This window comes from Mus pahari, chromosome 4 (genome assembly GCF_900095145.1).
Source record: "Mus pahari chromosome 4, PAHARI_EIJ_v1.1, whole genome shotgun sequence".
Lineage (NCBI taxonomy): Eukaryota > Metazoa > Chordata > Mammalia > Rodentia > Muridae > Mus > Mus pahari.
Window position 1 is genome coordinate 74479132 of NC_034593.1, and position 24924 is coordinate 74504055.

The 24924-nt window shown below is 43.4% G+C and overlaps 2 protein-coding genes across 2 annotated transcripts in view; one reads left to right on the forward strand and one right to left on the reverse strand.

Annotated features, from left to right (window-relative positions):
• Positions 1-14864, forward strand: part of Rnf175 (ring finger protein 175) — a 30254-nt gene extending 15390 nt beyond the window's left edge. The window contains 5 exon segments of the mRNA XM_021196929.1: positions 247-360; positions 4193-4257; positions 4260-4306; positions 8545-8679; positions 14835-14864. Of these exon segments, the coding sequence (XP_021052588.1) occupies positions 247-360; positions 4193-4257; positions 4260-4306; positions 8545-8679; positions 14835-14864 (391 nt within the window).
• Positions 14865-19332: 4468 nt separating this feature from the next.
• Tlr2 (toll like receptor 2) lies at positions 19333-24514 on the reverse strand. Its single transcript, XM_021196861.2, has 2 exons — positions 24440-24514; positions 19333-21741 (listed from the first exon to the last, which is right to left on the reverse strand). The coding sequence occupies exon 2, from the start codon at positions 21724-21726 to the stop codon at positions 19372-19374; it is 2355 nt and encodes a 784-aa protein (XP_021052520.1). The 5' UTR covers positions 21727-21741; positions 24440-24514; the 3' UTR covers positions 19333-19371.
• Between the last annotated feature and the right edge of the window lie 410 nt (positions 24515-24924).

Here is a 24924-nt window from a genome sequence, read left to right on the forward strand (position 1 = left end):
CTCCCCCTTTGTCACTAATTGAGAAAATGCCCCACAGCTGGATCTCATGGAGGCATTTCCCCAACTAAAGCTCCTTTCTTTGTGATAACTGCAGCTGTGTCAATTTGACACAAAACTAGCCAGTACAAGAACAAAACCATTTTAAGCTCCTCAACCCAAAACGTCAACATAGAAAGATTTTATTTAAACAGTGTTTGGAAAGACGAAGAGATTCCCTCTGCGCTTCCCCCATTTCTGTCCCCACAGACTGGTGGTCTACACACGATTTCTTCTAATCTAGAAGATCAGTTATATGCTTGATGTAGTGAGTTATTTGGTCATCACGTTTACAATGTGTGGAATCAATGTAATATCAAGTAAGTGTCTTCACTCAAGAGATTAATATCTCTAAGCACCTGCTTTGGTCATTCACCTGGTCGTGGTCTTCTCTCACCTGGAAGCACTTGGCTCTGCCATGTTTCATGTACACATTCTCCATAGTAGACATCCTACATGTAGCTTTGTCATTGGAGGACCCAAGGGAAAAGCCAGAAAGAAGCAACCTACAAAATAAGGCTTTGTAAAGATATCGAGCTTTAAAGAGAATCTCCAATTGCCTGCAGACTGAACCCACCATTGAAAGTGGGGCCACCGTGAAATAGAATAACGGATTAAACTCTGTGCTCTCTTTCCATGAAAGTTTAGTGTCCAGAACTCCTTTGAGAATCTTGTTTCTTTAAATCCTTAGAACTGAGTTGGCCATTGACAAATTCACTAGCTTATATGATGCCTGAGCACTTAAACTGTGACGTAAGATGCCCATCACGCGTAAATGGCACAATGGATTTCAAAGATGGCATGACAAGAATAAGGATCTGTATTGATTACCTGTTGAAAGGGAAGTGTTTTAAACACACTGGTAGAATAATGTCACCCCGCCCCTGTTTACTTTTGAATGTGGCTGCTAGAAAACTTAAAATGGCCAGCTCTAATCCCTTAGTGAGGGTAATGTGCTCTGAGAATCGTGTTAGACAGCTTCATCATGGTGTAACCCTCACAAGTAGTTTTACACAAACTATGATTCAATGTTATGGGAGCATCATTACAGAATGATCGGTACAGAAACGAGGCCCATCGTTACAGAAATGACAACTGCAGTTTCCAATAGTGTGTTTGTAACTATATTCCCATTTAACATCACTGATCTCCAGCGGAGGGGAATGGGTACTTAAAAACTGAAACAGAAATAAAAGGATACCAGAAGAGTAGGCATGAGAGAAAATAAACTGGGGCAGGTAATCATTTCTGTGGTCAGAACTGCTTCTCCATTAAGATGCTGGCTCAGGAATTAATGAGTCCATGGACCAGGCCTGTGCTGTGGAATGGGGATTTAGGAAAAAATCACATAGCTATGGAAAGCAGCTCAAATAAAAATTCCCCAGAATATCCCTCATCCTGAAGTCACTCCAAGTCTCTGGGTCTGTAACAGAAATGAAAAAACAGAGACTGGCAACCCCTGAGCCATAAAATAAAGAAAGTAAGTGGCTACGCAGTCAGTGCAGTGTTGCCATAGGCACTTCCCTTGGCAGCGCAGCAATCTGGTTTTATTAGCAGTTCTCAGGACTTCCAGAGAGAGCTGCTAACTAACGTTGCTAGCAGAGCAGAACAGAGGCACCTTCGCCAACCAGATGCTCCTAGTTTAAGATGCAAAAAGGTGAGGACTGCTTTTTTTTCCTTTTAGTACACGTTATAATGCTTTTTTTTTTTTTTGACTGCAGAAACATTTGAAAGGATTTTCATGAAACATCTGGGACTATAGTTATTCCAAGATTATTACTGCTTAGGATTTTCAGACCTTTATCCATGAACTTTCCTACAAGAAGGCACGCCAAGGACTTATCCCTTCAGATTTGGAATGGTCTAGTTTTTTCACTACTAGTGGTGGTGAATATGCTACTAAGATTTTTCTGTATGAAGCTGTGAGTTTGTTACTATACTTTTAATCAATAAGATGATTCATATATACTGATCTGCATGTGGAGGGAAGACAGAGTTTATTTCCCCCACGGCCTTAGTCCTTATAAATACAGAGTGAATCCCAAAAGAATGAATGGCCATCCACTTGGGAACTCGCAGTTCATATAACACACACGCATGCATGCACACACACACACACACACACACACACACACACACACAACTACCTGTTTTTTCTACATATGAAGTCTTTACTATGTCCTCCTTAATTTAGTGAGCACAGAGCTGGTCAGACAAGCTAGGCATGGGAATGAGCACCTGTAATTCTAACCCTTGGGATCCCGAGGCAGGAGGATTTCGTTCTAGGCCAGACCTGGCTCTGGTCTCACAGAGCTCATGCATCAGTCTTGCCTGATATGTGCAAGTGTTAGGATTCATGAATTAAGATCAAGGCTAATTGTATGGATTGGTTAGTTAGTTTGTTTGTTATTTAAGGCCTTTCCTTTAGAATATGGGAGGAGACTGTCACAGGGAATCCTAGTGTATTTGAAAGATAGCTCAACTTGTAGAGCAGCAAGCTTGTTGCTGTGTGGCAGCTACAGCATAGAAAGAAGGGGCCCGAAGCCCTGAGCTTCGTTCTTGCCTACTAAGTGATGTCTGTCACTTCGTGCTTTCTCATGAGAAGAGGGAAGGATATTTATTCTGGACATTTTTTTTTTTAGGTAAGTCAGAATATTTGCAAACATTCCACAAAGCCCAGAGTCTATGGCAGAGATCCTCAGCCTTTGATGTACCTAACAACTGCCCCAGCTGGGTTTCTTTTACCACTCCAGTCCACATGACCTCAGAAGCCTTCGAGGGAGGCCCCATGCATCAGTGCATCAGAAGAAGCTTCCCCTGCCCCCAGATGATTCTAATCGATGTTATGTCTAGGAACTATTTCTCTAATGGTTAATGATCTGATCTTAGCTGCCCTTAGAGTTCCTTAGGGTCAAGGGGCCATCAAAAATTTGAAGCTGTCGTCCTGAGATTTAGGATTCCATCCAGAGATTATGATGTAACTTGGATACAGTGTCATCTGCAGGCAGTTATTATTATTGTTGTTGTTGTTTTTATTTCACTTTCCATCCCTATCACTGCCCCTCTCTCACAATCCCTCCCCACATGCCCCTTCCCTTCTCCTCTGAGAATAGACCCTCCTGCCCCTGGTGGGTCCCTGGACCCTGGCACATCAAGTCTCTGCAGGGCTAGCCTCATCCTCTCCCTCTGAGGCCAGACAAGACAGCTCAGCTAGAAGAATGTATTCCACAGACAGGCAACAGCCATGGAGGTAGCCCTCGCTCCAATTGTTCCGGAGTCACATGAAGACCGAGCTGCAGACAGTTTTTATAAATCGCCCAAGCCTTTCTGTGTCCAGCCAAAATTAAAACCAGTTAGAACAGGCTTGTCTAAGCACTGCATTACAAAGAAGCATTTCATGACTGTAGCAGCCCCTCTCTATCTGTGGTTTCACTTTCTGCAGCTTCAGCTACTCTTGAGCTACAAAGATGCAATACATTAAGTGGGAAATTCTATAAATAAATAGTAACGTTGACTTTTTTTGACTTTCTGAGCTCAGCAGCCTTTGAAATCCTTCTCCCCTCTGCTCCATCTCACTGAAACTTGAATCACTCTTTGTCCAAGGCCTATGTGTATGCTACCAACCTGTTAGTCACTGAGCGGCCAGCTCAGTTATTAGATCAGCAATCACTGAATCATGATACCTGTGTCCAAGTAAGCCACATTTCATAAAGCTTACGCTCAAAGCACAGACGTTTACTACACTGTGTTCATTATTTCATTGTTCATTTTGTAACTTCTTACTGTGTTTAATTTGTAAATTAAACTTCATAATAGGTACATGTGTGTGCATGTGTAGGAAAAAACAACACATCACACGTAAGGCTCACTACTATCCAAGAATTCATTCATTCATGGTGGGTTTGGGGCATATCACCCAAAGGAATTCCATTGTCCTCTGTCCACTGGAGCTGGGTGGTACAATTTGATAAAGAAAACTTTATAATCTCCAGTTTTAAAAAGGAAGATAATAACAACAGCAACAAAACCGAGTTATTGAGCAAATGCATAACTGCTCTGTTAAATATTATGGTGATGGTATTTCCCAAGCGCTTGCCCTCTCCTACCCAACCAAAATGCCACATTCTCACTTCCTTCTACGTTGCTTTTTCCATAGACTCAAATCTAGAGACTCCATGGATTTGGGGGTTGGATACTTGCTCTATGGCTTTTACTATGGAATATGGACTTTGTTGAGATCTGCTCAGACCACATGACATCTACTCTAGGGGTAAGTGGGGTTTTCTTTGTTTGATTTATTTATTTAAATGGAGGAGGAATCAGGCCCATCTTAGACATCAGTCCCTTCAGCACTGTCATGGTTGTCCAGACCCATTGCTCCCTGGAGTCACATTCTATCAAGAACTATTTGTTGTTAGTTTATTAGAAGATACATCCCTAGGGCCAACAAGATGGCTCAGTGGATAAAGGCACTTGCTGATAAGACTAAAGACATGACTTCAGTATCTGGACTCCATATGGGGGAAGGAGTGAACTGATTCCTGCAAGTTGTGTTCTGTCCTTCATACATAAGCCAGTGACATGTGCCCATCTACTCCACACCACACACACACACACACACACACACACACACACACACACACACACACACACTAAATAATTTCTAAATGAGAAGAAAATACATTCTTTGTATAGAAGTACTGGGAAATGTGATAGTTTGTAAAATGTGTTACTTATTTGAGTTATCATGTCTAGCATATTCTAATTGCCAACATTTAAGGAATTAATTAAAGATGAGTCATAAGAGAAACCACTTAATTCTGACTGAAACTTCATCTAATGGAATAAAAATGACATTTAAGGAGTCAGGATATAGCTCAAGAGTAAAGCACTTGACTAACACGTGTGAAGCCCTGAGTTGACTTCTTAGTCATGTAAGGATATAATCTGTATTGGATGCTACACAAAAACATTTTAGAATCAACTCAGGGTAATCTTGTCATGAAGATTAGTCACCATTATGCAGCATATGAAAAAAGTAGAAATATAAAAGGTGATAAATGTGTTCTGAGTGTACATCGGTAACTGGATTATTTTTAAATCTCAAATAGTTTTTAATGCTTTTAAGGTTAAAATTCAGAATGGACATGGGTCCTGGTAAGGTGGCTTCTAGGCCCAGGTATTGGGAACAGTCACCTGTGTCTGGCGTGTGTGCATCTCTGAACACTCACAAACCAAGGGCTCCATGTTCCTAAGAGTCCCCATCTTGCTCTTCCTGTGTCATGTGCACAGCTAATGTGTCGTGGGGAATCTGTGTGAGAACCAGAAGGTGGGGGTCTGGGCTCTCCTTTTGCCCATTGTGAGTCAGGTCTTAAATGGACATGAATCTGGCTTCCTGGGCACCTGATGTCCTCCCTGTCTGCCCTAGGCTCAACTGTACCTTCTTTCTAGAGCCTGCAACCTGACTTCTGAGATGTAAAGTTTTGAGTACCACACCTTTGCGGTTCCTCTGCCCTGCATTGCCTAAGGGACAGACGCAGAAAACTGCCCTTCTCAAGATGTGTACAGGAAGCAACATTTTTGCTCCCAGTTCCAATAAACCCCAGATGTCTTGTCTCTAAGATAATCTCGGATGCCTCTCATGCTTGTTCTCGAACACTAGAAGAACAGAAAGATTGTATATGTTCTTTTCTCCCATGGACCAAGAAGAAGAGCTTCAATGGTGGACAGTCCAGTCATCAAGCACCAACTCTCTATACTTCTTGCTTGGTCCAACCCTTCAGGCCTAAACATTATCACCACCAATCATTTTCATTCTAGCTCAAAAATCTATTTTTAAAATAACAGAAAATTTTTATAGTCACCAGTAAGGTATGTACATATATACATATTGGTGTTCTTGTGTACACACAAAGGCACACATTTATACATGTGTTTGTAACTGAGGTGAGAAAGAAACAACAACAACAAAAAAAAACCAAAAACAAAACAACCTCTATAACCATGACAGTGTATTAGCCTCACACCAGATCAATTAAGTCAGGATCACTGGGAGTGGAGCCTATATATACATCTGCTTTGTAAAGAAAAGAAAAGAAAAGAAAAGAAAAGAAAAGAAAAGAAAAGAAAAGAAAAGAAAAGAAAAGAAAAGAAAGCTAAGAAAAGGGAGTAATCAATTAAACTATCCACAAATGGATGGGCCTTAAAATGCATATTTTTGAGTGAGAGGAGCCATTCCAAAGGCTATACATGATCTGATCCCATTCATATGACATTTTGGAAAAGGTAAAATTACAGAGATGCTTGCATGGGTTAGGGATGGAGAGGGTTGACCGAGCACCAGGATATTTTTGTAATAGTGGAATGGTTTGATACTAAATTGATGGATAAATGGCATTGCATTTTCAAAAAATTCACAGAGTGACATAATAGCAGGGATTTATCTTCTTGCAAGCAAACTTTTAAAAACTATTTAGGAGCTCAGAGAATCCTGAGATAAAACATAGTGTTATGGATGTAAGCTAACTTTATTGAAAATGTTGATGGGGTGGGACTTGTGCTGCCTTTAAACTGAGTGGAGATTACAGGTCTAAAAGCAGAGAGAGCTGTGCATAGTACTGTATTCTCCGTGGTCATCATCGACAGAGCTGTGGACTAATGAGTCTGATTGTTCTAGATGTGCATTCTAGAATGGAACCATTAGATAAAAGAATAGCTGATATTGGAGTCCAAGTTTCTCCTTGTCTTAGTTAGGGTTTTACTGCTGTGAACAGACACCATGACCAAGGCAACTCTTACAAGAGCAACATTTAATTGGGGCTGGCTTACAGGTTCAGAGGTTCAGTCCATTATCATTAAGGCAGGAACATGGCAGCATCCAGGCAGGAATGCTACAGAATGAGCCAAGAGTTCTACATCTTCATCTGCTAGCAGAATAATTACTTCCAGGCAGCTAGGATGAGGGTCTTAAAGCCCACGCCCACAGTGACACACCTTCTCTAACAGGGTCATTCCTTCCAATTGTACCACTCTCTGGGCTGAGCACATATAAACCATCACAACCACATTAGCCATGGGGTTAGAACTGAACAACATAGGGTTAGAATTGCAACTATTAGCATGAATATGTGTTGTTTACTATAGGTGCAGACAAATACATATAAACTATTTATAGGCATGTATATAGACACAAGTTAGTAGGTATAGATACATTTCCTCATCCTCTTAGCCAAGAGATCATAGAAGCAATGGCACCCAACGCCCAGATCCTGGTTCATCATACCACACCACAATAAAAGGAGCCAGGGCTTCTTAGAGAAATAGCTAATTACAGAACTGGGTGAGGAATATTCAGTATGAGCGTGGAACATATCATAGCACCCTAGGGTAAGAAAGTATTGAAAACAGCAACACCCACAATGACAGGGAGGTCAAAGGGCAAAAAGCCTCCTACACTCACAGCTAGGTCCTAGGATATTAGGTCTGGAGTATAAAGCAAATAGCCCAGAGGTCATTGATATAAAACATGAACAAGTGCAGGAGGGTGGAAAGATACTTACAGAATGCCTCCTCAGTGTTATAAGATGAATGCTATGTTCAAACAAAATGTTTTTCACCTCATGGGGATTCTGATGTGTTACCACTATTGATCAGAGTATCATCTGAGGCTCTGGGAAAATGAAAGGATCCCAAGTTCACATTCTAAATGCGTTATTTTCAGGGGCTGGTCAGACTGAGTGCTCAGATAATAATGTGAGGGTCTTGAAAGGGAAATACATGCTTGGATTTGCTTCTGGGTCTCTGAATGGGACTCTCCCAGAGGAAACTGGAAGGGAAGATCCAGGAACTGGATAAGCTCAGCTCAGATTTGCTACTGTGGTCAAAAACTGCCACTCAGAGGCAGAATAAGGTGCGAGGTTTGATGGATGGCTACAGCTAAGTGCACCAGGTTTGTTGGTGCTAATGGGCCCTACCAGGGATGGTCAGCCCCTCTGAGCATTGTCCCTACAGGAAAAGGCATCTCAGATACTATTTCAGTTCTGTTTTAGTTAGGGTTTACTGCTGTGAACAGACACCATGACCAAGGCAAGTCTTATAAAAGACAACATATATTTGAGGCTGGCTTACAAGTTCAGAGGTTCAGTCCGTTATCAAGGTGGGAACATGGCAGCATCTAGGCAGGCATGGTGCAGGCAGAGCTGAGAATTCTACATCTTCATCTGAAGGTTGCTAGTGGAAGACTGGTTTCCAGGCAGCTAGGAAAAGGGTAAAGCCTATGCCTACAGTAACACATCTACTCCAACAAGGCCACACCTACTCCAACAAGGTCACAACTTCTTATAGTGCCACTCCCTGAGCCAAGTATCTACAAACCATCACAGTTCAGAAGCAATGACCCCAGGTGCCGCCTACTATGACTGTCTGATTCTGTATCTTCATTGGCTGTCCTGTATGTACTTGATGGCAGGGCCTCTCCTCTCCAATGCTGTTCTTTTTCCTTCCTGGTAGTTCTACAGTGTCAGTGGGGTCCCCACTAGGAGCCTGTCAGGCGACATCTGTGAGATTTGCAGGCAGAAGATCCTTGTGGCACTTGATGAAGAAGGGCTCATTGAAAACACTTACCAGTTGTCATGTAGCCACAATGTATCCTTCTCACAGAACCCCTTGGATTTCCTGAAGCTTTTGGCTTCCCAGCCTCTTCTTCCTTCTCTGTTTCCTCTGCCTTGCAGAGCTCCCACCTTCAAACCTTTGTCCTCCAACCCTGTCTTTTCTTGAGACTTCCTGATGATCCACACGCTGAGTAATGAACGGGTGATTAAGACGAGCCTCCTCCTTTATAGTAATTTCCTTATAAAAGAAGGCTTTTCATCTCACATGGGCAGGAAGGCTGGTCATTTGAGCAGGGTGCTGCCTGGAGAAGCAGGTAGAAGCCATAAGTGAGCATGTGAAGAAAAAGAAAACAGAGGCAGAAGTAGGCTGAGTGAAAAAGGGCCATGTGTAATTTGGGGTATCACTGGATGCTAGGGTACATGTTTAACATGCAGGAGGCCAGCAGCACAAAACCCTGTGGAGTGTATCAGGTACAGGGGGAGAACCCCAAACCAGGTTCCTATAGAGCCTGGTGCTTAAATCTGGGAAGAACAACACATTCAAAGTCCACTTTGACTGGAAATAATGTGTAAAGAGCTCACTTGCAGCAACAGGAAGGAGAAGAAAACCAAACCTCAACCTTCCTGTTTCTGTCTCTGCCTGTAGCAGATCCTCTGCCACAGGGCTCCATACCCAAATAGCTCCAGCAGAGAGTGAGCCTCCCAGGAGTGCAGACAGGCCTGTGAGTGTAGGTAGGACCACCACTGCTGCTCAGAGGAACCCGCCCAGAACCCTCAGGACACGAGAACCGAGGGGCTGCCTGGGACAGGTGTCTTCCATTCTCTGTCTGTGCCCAGAGCTGATCCTGTGCCACAGAACTACATACACAAATACTGCCAGGAGAGAGCTGGTCTCCCAGGAGTGCCTACACGCCTGTGAGCACAGGTAAGACCACCACTTCTCTTCAAATTCCTGGCCCAGCAGGGACCCTCACAGAGCCATCAGGACACAGAAACCAAGGATCAGCAAGGGGCAGGATCATTCTGATCTCTGTCTACACCCCAGAGCTGACCCTGTACCACAGCTCTCCATACCCACATTCCTCCTGGAGAGAACGGGTCTTCCAGGAGTACTGACACACAAACTTGCAGGAGGGACAAGCCAAAGTCAGAGACAGTAAGACCAGCTAACGCCAGAGATAACCAGATGGCAAAAGGCAAGCACAAGAATATTCACAACAGAAACCAAGACTACTTGGCATCATCAGACCCAGTTCTCCAACCAGAGCGAACCCTGGTTACCCCAACACAACAGAGAAGCAAGACTCTGATTTAAAATCACATCTCATGAAGATAGAGGAATTTAAGAAGGATATAAATAACTCCCTTAAAGAAATACAAGAGAACACAGGTAAACAGATAGAAGACCTCAAAGAGGAAATACAACAATCCCTTAAAGAATTACAGGAAAACATAACCAAACAGATAAAGAAACTGAACAAAGCCATTCAGGATCTAAAAACAAAATGTAAACAATAAAGAAATCACAAAGGGAGACAACACTGGACATAGAAAACCTAGGAAAGAGACCAGGAGTCATAGATGCAAGCATCACCAACAGAATACAAGAGATAGAAGAGAGAATCTCAGGTGCAGAAGATGCCATAGAAAACATTGTCATATCAGTCAAAGAAAATGCAAAATGCAAAAAGCTCCTAGCCCAAAACACCCAGGAAATCCAGGACACAATGAGAAGACCAAACCTAAGGATAATGGTATAGACGAGAGTGAAGATTCCCAGCTTAAAGGGCCAGTAAATATCTTCAACAAAATTATAGAAAAAAACTTCCCTAACCTAAAGAAAGAGATGCCCATGAACATACAAGAAGCCCACAGAACTCCAAATAGATTGGACCAGAAAAGAAATTCCTCCAGTCACATAATAATCAAAACACCAAAGGCACTAAACAAAGAAAGAATATTAGAAGCAGTAAGGGAAAAAGGTCAAGTAACATATAATGACAGACCTGTCAGAATTACACCAGACTTCTTACCATAGACTATGAAAGCCAGAAGATCCTGGACAGATGTCGTACAGACCCTAAGAGAACACAAATGCCAGCCCAGGCTACTATACCCAGCAAAACTCTCAATTACCATAGATGAAGAAACCAAGCTATTCCATGACAAAACTAAATTTACACAATATCTTTCTACAAATCCAGCCCTACAAAGGATAATAAATAGAAAATGCCAACACCAGGAGGGGAACTACACCCTAGAAAAAGCAAGAAAGTTATCTTTTTTCAACAAATTCAATAGACTCAAATCAAAACAACCCTGAGATTCCACCTCACACCAGTCAGAATGGCTAAGATAAAAAATTCAGGTGACAGCTGATGCTGGCAAAGATGTGGAGAAAGAGGAACAGTCCTCCATTGGTGGTGGGATTGCAAGCTGGTACAACCACTCTGGAAATCAGCTTGGCGGTTCCTCAGAAAACTAGACATAGTACTATCAGAGGATCCAGCAATACCACTCCTGGGCATATACCCAGAAGATGCTCCAACTGGTAATAAGGACACATGCTCTCCTATGTTCATAGCAGCCCTTTTTATAATAACCAGAAGCTGTAAAGAACCCAGATGTCCCTCAACAGAAGAATGGATACAGAAAATGTGGTACAATTATACAATAGAGTACTACTACTCAGCTATTAAAGACAATGAATTTATGAAAGTCTTAGGCAAATAGATAGAACTTGAAAATACCATCCTGAGTGATGTAACCCAATCACAGAAGAAGACACATGGTATGGACTCACTGACAAGTGGATATTAGTCCAGAATCTCAGAATACCCAAGATACAATTCACAGACCACATGAAGACCAAATTGTGGATACTTCGATCCTTCTTAGAAGGGGGAGCAAAATACCCATGGGAGGAGTCAAAGAGACAAAGTGTGAAGCAGAGACTGAAGAAAAGGCCATCCAGAGACTGCCCCACCTGGGGATCCATTCCATATACAGTCACCAAACCCAGACACTATCGTGGATGCCAACAAGAGCTTTGCTGACAGGAGCCTGATATAGCTGTCTCCTGAGAGGCTCTGCCAGTGCCTGACAAATAGAGGTGGATTGGTGAGCAGGGGGAGGGGGATGGGAGTTTCAGAGGAGAAACCAGGAAAAAGGATAACATTTGAAATGTAAATAATTATCTAATAAAAAGCTTTACAAAAAAGGGAAGTCAAACCTCTTGTAAGGCTTCTAGGCGGGACCTTTAAGGAGACTGTTGCCATAAGTCAGTCTAATACACACACAGAGAGAGAGGGACTGGCATTTGGCATCTTGTTTTCAGAACACCCAGCTCTCCTACCTGTGGGTTCCTGCTCTAACTGCTCTCTGCTGGCTGTGGGGTCTGGAATGGTAGGAGTCCGTATTGGTTACTTTCGTGTGACTATGGGCAAGTTGCTTCACAGAAACAACTTGAGAGAAGCAAGGCTTGTTTTACAGTTTCAGAGGGCTTGGGTTCATCGTGGCAGGGCATGCATGGTGGCAGCAACATGTGGCGTGTGCTGTTTATTATGGCTGACCACAACGCAGAGGGCAAGGCTGGAACCAAAGACAGATGGTGAGCTTCAATGACCCACCCCTAGCGGCATCCTTCTGCCATGAAGTCTCACCCCTTCAGGATTCTACAGCTTTCCAATATGTTGCCACCTCCTTGGGAACAAGTATCCGAACACATGGACCCATGAAGGATTATTTCCCATCCAGACTACAATGAATGGCTAAGCCTGGACCTATAAACTAGGTTTCTGTGAGAAAAGCCCTAACTACAAAATGCTGTCTTAGGACCCTTGAATGAAGAAACCCATGTTGTCCAAGGCTGTGGTTGTAGATACCCCAACATTGTCTTTGGGTTGGCCAGCAATCCATATTTTCATTTGTTCCTAAGTATACAGTAAAGCATCGCTCGTCTCTACATCACAGCATTGATTGTATAGTACTGTCTCCATATGCCTGATCAGATCAAAGCCCTGGTGTGATGAGATGCTTGGACCGGCTATCCTTTGCCACTTCCACCCACCTAATCCAGTCAATCAAACCTAATGCCTTCGATATGCGTGGCCGGTGATGCAGTCCTGTTTAATCTGGACACTTTCCACTGATTCAGTGCTAAAAGTCAGGAACTGGTCCAAATGCATCTCAAATGTAATAGAATCCTTTCTTCAACATTTAAGCCTTAAAAACTTAAGGGAAGAAACACAAAGATATCTCATATGGAATTCTACAGAGTTTTGTGTGTGTGTGTGTGTGTGTGTGTGTCACACACACACACACACACACACACACACCAAGAAACTATTATTCTTAGTAGAAATTTTCCAAGTCTGGCCTTAGTTTTAAGTATGATTTACTTTTCAAATGTTGGAACAGAGCCTCTTCTGCCAATTTCAAGTGGAAATATTTTCTCTCTCCACCTTTAAAAGCCCTTAGGGATTGCTATACTCGTGTGCTTGTGTAATCTAAAATGTAGTCACCTTTAAGTATGCTTTGCGGGGAGTATTATTAATGGCCCATTTTAGCATGAGTCATATTAGTAAGGAGGGAGCAGATGTGAGTTACATTAGCCAGGTCAGAGTCTCTGAGTCTTGCTCTGCAGCTGCTCTGCCAGTGTGCAAGCTTCTAGCACAGAAACTCTGAAGATGAAAGAGCACAATTCAGAAGAGGGAATGTTTGATACTGGCTTCATGATCCCAGAATTCTGTACCTGTCTGGAAGGTGTGGCTCTATGCCAGCCTTTTTAAAGGCTGTCTGTCTGAGTTCACAACCCTGCTCATAACATACCACTCTGTGCTAACCCAAGGACATTGCAAAAATGTCCAGGATTCTAAGAATACAAAATAGCGGAAACTCTTAGTTGCGGAGAGAGCTACTCTGGAGGTTTTAGATCAGTGGCCTTGCCAGGCTTCCACCTCCACAGTCCTTTTTTTTTTTTTTTAATGGAGGGATGCTCTATATCATTGCTGTCAACACGGATGGGTAGCAGGCTGGCCAAAAAAAAAAAAAAAATGTGCTTTTGGCCCCCAAACCACATTCCAACCAATAACTGTAAATCAATCAATAGTTACCATTAATCATTTTCCCAAATCTGCAATCCTGGAAAACATGGAACTCTTAATTTCCAAGAATAGTTAATTTTGAAAGGTCCATTCAAACCTTCATTTGGTAAACATTTCCTACACTCCTGCTTAGCACAGGGAAAAAGGTGAATAGCCCATGGTCATGTGGTAACCTGTAACCTACGAGAGACCAGACGTACAAGCAGCAGGTTATGGTATCTTAAGATCTGTCTCCGGTCCTGTCAGAAAACAAGACTCATGCCTGCTGAAGGACACTGGGAAGACTTTCTACAGATGGTGTGCATAAATGAATCTGTATTTGCTAGAAGATGAGATGTTTGTTGTGTTTATATTATACTAAAAGAATGGTCCTTTATCTGTAATTTTTAAAGTTAAGGGGGAAATCATTTAAGAAGTTACTAGAAATATTTGTAATTTAGTGGTACTGTTTAGCACGCATGAGGCACTGGATTCAGTCAGGAGGGAGACAAGGGGAGGGGAGGAGTGGGAACAGCTCTAAGCTTAAGAGCACCCAGGACCCCAGTGTCTACCGATAGGACTCATATAAGATAACCAGGGATGCACAAATTGGGAACTGCAGAGCATGTGTGGGGGAAACACACAAATACAGGCATCAGGGGAGTGCAAAGATGCATTTGCATATAAAAATACTATACAAAAGTATCCTTGCAGTCTTCTTTTAATTTTTACTATAGTCAAGGCAAGTGTGAGGTGACTGAGCTCAACAACTTTCAGTTAGTAACTTACAAAACTGTGGTAAGTCCGCTGATCGCAAAGCCAGTTATCACTTTAAACTATACTTTAAATAACGAAGAGGCATCTGCTTCTTTGTATTGCCTAGAGAGAACAAACCACGGGGTGCAACATATGCTCCGTTTACTGAGGTTCACGCAAGGCAAGCCTGCGTGAGAAAGCCGGCCTTCGTTTGTAATGTTGCTATCAGTGATACTGCAAATCGGTTAAGCTCTCTTGGTACAATTTATTAGTGAGTCCAGAGAAAACAAAAGATAAATGGTATAGAACGAACTAATTCTATTCATTTTTCTTTTTCCTTTTTTTGCAGTATATCCCTTACCCATTTATCACTGTTTGACCTTAATCTCAACTTTCTTTCAGAAATGGAATGTAATGTAAATAACAATAACCAGAATGATTCAGATACTGTAAATGCTTATTTATATATTTGCTTAGGTTTTTCGAGACAGGGTTTCTCTGTGTAGCCCTGGTTGTCCTGAAACTCACTCTGTAGACCAGGCTGGCCTTGAACTCAGAAATCCGCCTGCCTCTGCCTCCTGGAAGCAGCCTCTCAAAGTGTTGCCCAGACTGGCTGCAAACCCTCATGCTCATGCAAGTCTCCCGCCTCAGTCTCTAGTGGCTGGGACCACACACATCAGGGGGTCTAGCATGCAAAGCTCTTTTAGTAGAGCATATTGAATTTACAAGAGGAATTGCCCCTTTGAGACATTGTTAATCATATTTATAAGTGATATTAATGGGTGTTTCTTCTGCTTGGCTCTATAGAGAGCAACCCCTTAACTAAGCCTCAGCTGGGAGTGCACACACATGCTGTATGCAAAGATCTTGGATTGGCTCCGTTACTTGGTGGCCTGGCAGCCTGTGGTGATTGGACTAGTTCAAGGCATTAACTATTTCCTGAAGCTGGAATAGCATCGCAGACTTCCCCACTGCATTGCATGCTGGGGATATTTTTAAATCCTTGCTGCTGCTTTCAGTATTGGCATTCTGTTTGGGTTATGGAGATGATCCAAAGAGGTCAGGAAACAAAGTCTGATGTCACACTTAACATGATTTACCTCTGTGGAAAGAATTAAAAGCTGAGCCATGGTAGAAGAACACATGCTTTTTCATCTCTCCTGTAACATTTACCCTCTCACCCATGCAGGAAGCACACTTGCTACATCTCTTCCCTCCATGGGTGTTATGCCCACTGTTTCAGAGACTTGTAGCGTGTGTCACACACACAGTGGTGACTATCAGTTCAACGTCACCTGAAAGTCCGTAGAGGTGTTAATTACTCAGCAGTTTCAGCTCTGTCTTTTCTATCCTTCATATTTTCTAGCATGCAACAGCTCCGATATTCTGAAGCCCCTCTATACACACATATCTACCCTCAAAGCTCTACCAGCAAGGCTGTGGCTTTTCTGAGAGCCCAAGTACTGCCAAATTCATTCCACATAAGGGCCAAACTAAAGAAGAAAGAATCGCTTCTCGGTTCACACACACCTGCCCACATGTACACACACAGATGAGCAGCAGCACAATTCTGTTTTGGTACCTAATGGTGCCTCCTTCGGAGAATGCACCAGTCGGTATCTAAACTCGGGTGCTTCTGTTGTCTTCCACTCCACAAAGCCAAGTTTCATCTGCTGCATCCCCTACAGCAGCACTTCAAGCAGTGCCCAGCAAGAGGAACCATTCAGAAATGTTTGTTGCAGAAGAAAGTTATTGTGGCAAAAAGAACTTAGCCAACAGAATACATAAGACCAGTTGGAATGAACTGGCCCGAGAATGGCATGCTGGACTCCGGAGTACTTTGAATGAGAATGCTTTCTGTGGGCTCAGTGTTTAAGCGCTTGGTTCACTGCTGGTGCCATTGATTGGGAGGCCTAGAAACTGTGGTGGTGTTAGAGGAGTTGGTCACCGGAACCAGCTTTAAGAGTTTAAAGACTTGTTCCATTCCGAGTTTACTCTCTACTTCACGCTTGTAGCTCAAGATATGAGCTCTCAGTTTCTTGCTTTAGTAGCTATTCCTGTCTGCTTCCATTCTGCCCCATCATAATGGTGATAAACTCTTATCTTTGGAGCCACAAACCCAGATAAACCCTTCCTTCTCAAAGATGCCTTGGTCATAGTGTTTTATCACAGCAATAAAAAAAAAAACCAATAGTACTGTCTGCATTTCTATTGCCATTTTGTTATTTCAAAAGCCTAGTGGAATGGCCAGTAATTTCTGAGTATAGCAAGCAAGGACTGGTTTCACCTGTAGTTCCAATTCTTCCACATTATTCCCACGAACTAGTTTCAAAGGCCTACAAATGGTAAAAATATCATCGCAAGGAACCCACTTCTTGGTACCCTTTCCTTTATCAGTTTCAGAGTTTTTTATATTGAGGTACTTGCCCTATTTAGAGTTGATTTTTGTACAGAGTGGAAAATAAAGTGTAGCTATATTCTTCTATGTGTAGATACACAGTTTTCCTAGCATCTTTTGCTGAAGATTCAGCCTTTTGTCCTGTCTGTATTATACCTGGGATCTCTGCTTTATCCCACTGACACACATGTCTATTTTGGTGCTGCTGTTATACTAATTTTATTATTATGGCTCTCCAGTATAGTTTGAAATCAGCTAATGTGACACTTCTGGCAGAGTTCCTTTTGCTCAGGATGACTTTGATCATCTGGGGTTTTTTTTCTTCCAAATTAATTGTGGAGACTTCTTTCCTAATTTTATGAAGAACAATATATGAGCTTTCATTGGTATCACATTGAATCTGTGGTCTGCTTTTGATAGAATAGTCACATTCATAATGAAATGCTTTGGATCTATGAACAGAGCAGATCTTAGTGTCTTCTTCAACCAGGCAAACAATGTCACCATTGACAGTAGCCTAAAAGAAACCCCTGGGGTTGGGCGTTAAATTTCACTGACAACTGAAACACCTCTACAATGAAAATAGTTAGCACACTGAAGAAAGAAATTGAGTGTATCTGCTACTAGTTTATAGAAGGTTATTGGTGTGTGTATGTGTGTGTGTGTGTGTGTGTGTGTATAATTTTGCATCTGGCCACTTTGCTAATAGTAGTTTTCATTTCTATGAATAATGATTAAAGGTCATTTTAAACTTATCAAACTATGAAGCCATTTCTATTGTGGTTTAAATTATTCAAAATTGATAATGGATCAAGTCAACACTTCTCTGACTAAATATATCATCATCTATAGAGATGCAAGTCTTTGTTTGGTCTTTCTGGATCTTTCGGTGATGTGGAGATGCCTGTGTGAAGTGGGAAAGTAGGAAGTACATTTATTGCTGTGATGGATTTCTGTGGTTTCTCCTCAAGGATAACAACAATCTGAATCTGTCCACTTATTTCACAGGCTGGCCTATGTTTTCTCCTGGGAGCTTGTGAAAGAAAGAAACTTTGTATAATTTCCCACACTTAAGCTCATTACACACTAATGAACTTCTTCCTTGAGGTCATTTTTCTATGAACAGGGTCACTAATCTCTCTGCTAGTGTACATAAAGGAACATATCTATGTATGAACAGTCATATAAAAATAAATAATTTCCTGTAAAACAGTAACATCAGTAGCAACTACCTACAGCTATCTAACTCCACAGTACCCCTAGGTCCCATTTGGATAAGTCTCATAGCCTTGCCTCCATAATCCTTCTGGTCACAATGGCAACCAGGAAGTGTGGTTTTCTTCTATTACCTCATCTATTACCTCATCTCAAACCCTGTGCATAACCCAGCATGCACAAACCTTGCTGCCCGTTTTAAGGACACGGAAGAGTTTTGGGTTATGCCAAATGACTTGCTCAAAATCACACATCTGTTACCCTAAGTATCTCTCTGACTCCAAAACCCAATTAACCACATAAACCTAGCTCAGGCCGAGAATTTAAAAGGGATCAATGGATGTTCATTTCCTTTTGCGTGTGGTTCCCAGCACAAAACGAAAGTTGCCAAGAATCAGTGAAGAACTCTTAGTAAAGAATATTCCATTAAAATGTGATGCATTATCAGATCTTACTTATAAACAGTAAAGGCAGTGGCATCTGTCTTCAGATTACCACGTGTGGAGTTATGTTAAATCATAAGAAACCTCTGGGTATATAATTACTTTAAAAATCTTTCTCTTACATGTATTTTTTTTTTTTGGATAGAAAAAGAAAAGCTTTGTAGAATTAGTTATGAGACTTTGCACAGGAGAAAAAGCAACATTATGTCTAAGAGGGTCAGGAACCACAGCAACCAGACACTGGAAATTAATAACTGAAATCCAGTGGAAATCAGGACCACCTGAACCTGGGAGACTTCTTTCAGATCCTTACAAATTAATAGGTAATTTATACTTAGACAAAAACTATCAAAGACTCAGAAAGACAAACCTAGTTCACACAAAAATTCAGCCTGTGTCATTTATACTGGAAGATCTGGTGGGACACAACCCCCTCTCTAGGAAGGAGCAACAGATTTGCCTGGATGCCTCATATTGTGGCTCCTTGCCCTTGGTATCAGCTACACAGAGGGATGGCAGGTGAGTAGATTAGGAAATGCTTCCTCTAGCCACCCTATGTCACATTGACTGGATAGAGGCAGGCATTAAACCGTCAGTCTAAATATTCTGTTTCCAGACGTTCTAAGTGAACAGCTTATTTAGATATCAATACAGGAGAGAGATTAAAAAAAAGAGAGAGAGAAGCCGTTCTCCTGATGTCACATATTTATATAACAGTATTCAAGACAAAGCTCATAGTTAAAATCCTAATTCTATGTTACTGATAAACTTTGTTACAGTTTGTGTCACAAAAACCTTAGTTAAGACAAGACAGGAACTGGGTGGAGAACCTAGGACTTTATTGCAGTTCTCAGATTTACCCAAAACACTTCCTGCTGGCCTTCATCCAAGGGCCACTCCAGGTAGGTCTTGGTGTTCATTATCTTGCGCAGTTTGCAGAAGCGCTGGGGAATGGCTTTCTTCTCAATGGGCTCCAGCAAAACAAGGATGGCCGCGTCGTTGTTCTCATCAAAGAGCCTGAAGTGGGAGAAGTCCAGTTCGTACTTGCACCACTCGCTCCGTACGAAGTTCTCAGAAAGCACGAACACCGTTTTGTGGCTCTTTTCGATGGAATCGATGATGTTGTCAATGATCCATTTGCCCGGAACAAAGTCCCGCTTGTGGAGACACAGCTTGAAGGGCGGGTCAGAGTTCTCCAGCTGCTGGACCATGAGGTTCTCCACCCAATGGGAATCCTGCTCACTGTAGGAAACAAAGGCGTCATAGCAAACGTCCCTGCAGGGAGCTTTCTTGGGCTTCCTCTTGGCCTGGAGCCACGCCCACATCATTCTCATGTACCACAGTCCGTGGAAATGGTGGCACAGGGCACCTACGAGCAGGATCAACAGGAGAAGGGCACAGCAGACTCCAGACACCAGTGCAGCCTGGTGACACTCCAAAACGGAGGGCCGGGCATCCTGAAGCTTCTGGCCCTGCAGGCGAAGCGGAGAGTCACATGCGTAGCTGTCTGGCCAGTCAACCAGGACTTGAGCCAGAGCTGGTGTCTCCATAGTGAAGGATAGGAGTTCGCAGGAGCAGACAAAGTGGTTGTTGCCTGCTTCCAGAGTCTCCAGTTTGGGGAAAGAACCAAGTTGGTCTTTAGAGAAAGTACTTAATGCGTTCTCTCTGATTTTCATGACCAGTAACACAGGGAACAACGAAGCATCTGGGAGCGTTTTCAGCTTATTTCTGGAAATATAGAGCTCTTGCAGCCGAGGCAAAAACAAAGAAAATGAATCAAGATTGTTGTTACTAACATCCAACACCTCCAGCGTCTGAGGGATGCACGTTTTTACTGCCTGTATCCCTGTACTGGACAGGTTCAGGAAGCGCATCTTTTCTGGCCACTGACAGCTGTCAGGCATCGGATGAAAACTGTTCCTGCTGATATCAAGGGCTGTCAGGTTCTTCAGAGTCAGCAAAATCTTTCCTGTTTTTTGTATTGATCTCAAATGATTCTGGCTCAAAACTAAGGTTTGTAGAGAAGGCCAGCCGCCCTCACAGGCTGAGTGTTTCAAGTATTCTTCAACCATCAGATTTTCGCTGAGGTCTAAGAATTCTAATGATTTTAAATGCCGTGAGAACAAGCAGGGAACCAGAAAGACCTTACTGTTCTCTACAGTGATTCGCTTCACCTTCTCCAGGAGGGGGTAGACAGTTTGCAGATCATAAAATAAATAGAACTGGGGGATGTACAACCTCCGGATTGTGACCGTTTCTACTTTACCTAGCTCTCTCACTAGGTCTGACTCTGAGGGGTTGAAATCGCCGAGCCCTTTGAGGGTACAGTCATCAAACTCTACCTCCGACAGTTCCAAGAGGTACCGCGACAGCTTCAGGAGTTCGTTAAAGCTTTCATCAGTGAGAACCGAGTTTCTGAATGCCAGCTTCTTCATCGGTGAATTGATTCCATCTACGGGCAGTTCTGAAAATCGGAACTTGGCCAAGTTAGTGTCTCTCAGTTCTAAATATCTCACAGAACTCAGAATATCTGCAAAAATCTCCAGCAGGAAAGCAGACCCGCTCAAGTGAAGAGTCAGGTGATGAGTGTCTCTGATCGACTTTAGACTTCCGGACTGATAATTCTGGAGACTTAATGCCTTAATTTCAAGTTCATGGAGAGAAGTCAGCCCAGCAAAATCTGTTCCCCTTATCTCACTGAAAGTCTCCACATTTCCTACGCTGAGGGTTTGTAAATTTGTGAGATTGGGAAAGAGCGATGTTACCCCCAGTGTCTGGTAAGGATTTCCCATTAAGTTTAAGTGTTTCAATGAGGAGAGGGGCCTGAACCAGGAGGAAGATAGCCTAGACAGGTGATTATCAGACAAGTCCAAATGTTCAAGACTGCCCAGAGAATAAAAGGCGTCTCCCTCTATTGTACTGATTCTGTTGGACTCCAATATCAGAACCTGGAGGTTCACACATGCTTGAAGGTCACCATGGCCAATGTAGGTGATCTTGTTGAAAGACAGGTTAAGGTTCTTCATGGCTGCTGTGAGTCCGGAGGGAATAGAGGTGAAAGACCTGGAGTGGCCATCACACACACCAGCAGCATCACATGACAGAGACTGCTGAGCAGAGCAGCCTTTGCTGGAGAGGCCTATTATGGCCACCAAGATCCAGAAGATCCAAAGAGCTCGTAGCATCCTCTGAGATTTGACCTTAAAAGGAACAGAGCTCATGTGAGTGGGTGTGTCTGAGGGAATATCATTTTCACGCTTGTGCACATTCTCTCTCTCTCTCTCTCTCTCTCTCTCTCTCTCTCTCTCTCTCTCTCGTGTGCAAGGATAAGTTACAGGCAAATGCAGTACATGAATGAAAATTAAAAATTAATTTTGCTATATACAATAGCACTAGCACATATTTGTCTGCCTATGAAGAAACGTAAAAGCAGTCACCTGAGAGGCAACAACAACAACACAGGACTCAATAAGTGTGAGCTGAACATAAACAGATGAAGGGAATGAACAAGCCAGTAGTTAAAGAAATGAACTAGATGTGGCCTATGGCTTTCTAGTGGCGGGCTCCTGTCTTTAACGTCTCTGCTCACCAAGGATGTCTTACTCAACTCATTGCTCTCTTGGTCCATGATTTCTCACTGGGCACAGAAACAGCCTACTCTCATGCCCACTAACTCTGCCTTGCTCCTACTACTAAAGGAAAGAAGGAATGTCTGGAACCCTAGGCAGAGAGGGGTCGATAGTCTGCCGAGTTGAGCAAGACAATCAGGCCCCCAGAACCTTCTCACTCTGCAGAGTCAAGTCACGGAAAGCTGTGTCCAGTCCCAGATGGGCTACTTGGATGAATGCAAAGGAAATAAGGTAGTTTCCCCCACTTCCCCAGTATTCTTTCCTGGGAGAATCCAAGGCTCATCTCCCAGGGCACCTTCTGGGACCTATATCCTGTAGCTGTTCCATGCAATCACATGTGCCGTGGTCATATTTGCTCAGTGAAGTAACGCAACAATTTCCCAAAATACGTTTTATGCTTCTGTAGTGGTTGAGGGACAGCATACATGTTCCGCTACCCAAATGTGGAAGTCAGAGGACAATCTGAGGAAGCCAGTCCTCTTTCCACTATGTGGGTTCTGGGGACTAAGCTCAGGTCATCAGGCCTGGTGGCAAGCACCACTTTATGGTATAGATATGAGTGCGTGAGTGTTTTGCCTGAATGTACACATGTGCATCATGTGTGTACAGTGCATCATGTGTTACAGTGCCCTTGGGAGCCAAATGAAGGCATGAGAGCCCCTATAACCATGTGGGTGTTGGGAACTGAGCCCAGATCCTCTGGGAGAGCAGCGAGTGTTCCTTACTGCAGATCCATCTCTCCACTTCCCACAGCTTTCTCTTGATAACTGGTTGTACATCCCCCCACCCCCCTTAGTGCCCCTAAGGAATCTATCTCAGACTCAGTAGGCGATGGGCCTGGGATGTAGCTTGCCCATAGTGCTTTGCTAGTATGCTAGTGTGTTTGACCCCCAGCACTGAATAAACAGGGCACAGTGGTGGACACCTCCGACTCCATCAGGCGGAGGCAGGAAGTCAGTAGTTCAAAGACATCCACAACCACACGGTGAGTTGCGATCTCAGCATAAGGCCTGAGACCATCTCAAAAAGAAAAGCCAGCTGACGATTGTAGGTTGTAGATGTTAATTCTTTCCTGACGCTACTAACTTGGTCATTTAAGTGAAGTACCTTCTATTCAATATAATTAACATGTGGAGGCTTCCAATCGTTGCATTATGAACATTCTGAATTATTTCCCTATGTTAAGTGCTCTCCCTTAGCTTCACTTCTTTAAATGGAAGAATGATTTTTTCATTGGGCACTTATCCCCTTAAATGTTAACTTATAAAGTTAGAAGTACAAAACAGACAAACAAACAAACAAACAAAAACCTGGTAGTTTAGAAATTTCCAAAACATACTGTCAATGTCTGGCAGTTTTTGTATTCACTAATTAAAGGTTTAAGGTGCAAGTGTTCTTTGCTTGGAACAGAAAAAAAAAAAAACTTCGAATGTAGCGAAATAAGATATTTTCCAGTACTCATAATATTTCCCTTTGGGGGAGGAAAAGGGTCTCTCCGTCTAAGTCCAGCCACCTTACCCACTTTCTCCTTTTTTTAAACTAGAAAAGCCTTTTCCTGACATCTAAGATGCCAACACAAGGTTCTCGTTTGTGGAACTGAAGAAATCGTAAGGTCCTTATTAAAAGACTCCACTCATTCTTGCTCTGAGGTTTCAGTAAGTTGTTTTCTGACCAGTGATGCAATTCGGATGCTCCAGAGATAAACGAAAAGCAAAGAAGTGAAGCCCCTACACTCAGAAACAAGATCCTGATCAAAAGGAAACAGTCTGAACCTCCTTGAACGACATCTTTTCCACTTCTAGGTCTCAGAGACTGCTGTCCAACCTTGACCGACTGAAACTGTGATTGCGGACACACCTCCTGCCAGTGACCGCCTGCCCGAGCCTGGGGTCAAGAGAGGGGTGGGCTGGAGGTTATCTGGGACAGCGCCACCTTCACCCTGAGCACCCCGGGGTTCAGGGACACTACAGGCGCTCCCCTCTGTGATCCCGGAGCCAGAAAGGCTGTAAATAGGCAGGTCACACCACCGCGGGCTCCAGGACAGTGGCTGCAGTTCTGCAGTACCCCCTCTCCTCCTTGGGTATCCCTCTACCTGCAGAGATCACAGGAGGAAACATCTGGTCCCAAAGCTGACCCGCCCGGCTAGGGGCGCAGATGCTTCACGTTGGGAACCAGGTCCCCGCACCACGGAGGCACAGCGGCCGCCCAGTCGATTCGACCCCGCCCGGATAAGGGTGCAGGGACCCGGCAGGAGAAACGACCTACCTACCTAGGAGACTTCCAGCCGCCGCTCCCCGTGCCCACTAGCCATCTAGGCACCAGCCCACGAAGACCGAAGACCGGGAAGTGCGGGAAGGGGATGTCCCCAGGCCTGGGCCCGAACTTCCCGGTCGCCAGCACCGCCCCCGGTGCGACAAGCGCCGCCCACAGGGGGGTCTGCAAGGGGAGCGGAGCATGGCACCAGAGCTGGCAGGAGCCCCAGGGCAGGCAAAACAGAACTGAGAGCTCTGTGTGGGAATTCCCCAAGTGTCCAAAAGAGAAAGCTGCCTCCCAGCTCGCCTTTTAGCTGAGTTGAGCATCCCGCTGCAAGTATTCTGGAAGGAAGAGAATATTCTAAAGAGACGCACTCTCTCTCTTTGGTTATTGGAACGTTCCAGCCAGGAAAGGTTATAAATTTCAGCCCTGTGCCAATCACAGGGAGTTTTTATCAGATCACCATGAGGAAAAGACTGGAGGCCTGGACAATAATGGCTG

Coding starts and splice junctions, on each gene's coding strand:
- Tlr2 (XM_021196861.2), bottom strand. CDS start 21,726: ATGCTACGAGCTCTTTGGATCTTCTGGATCTTGGTGGCCATAATAGGC.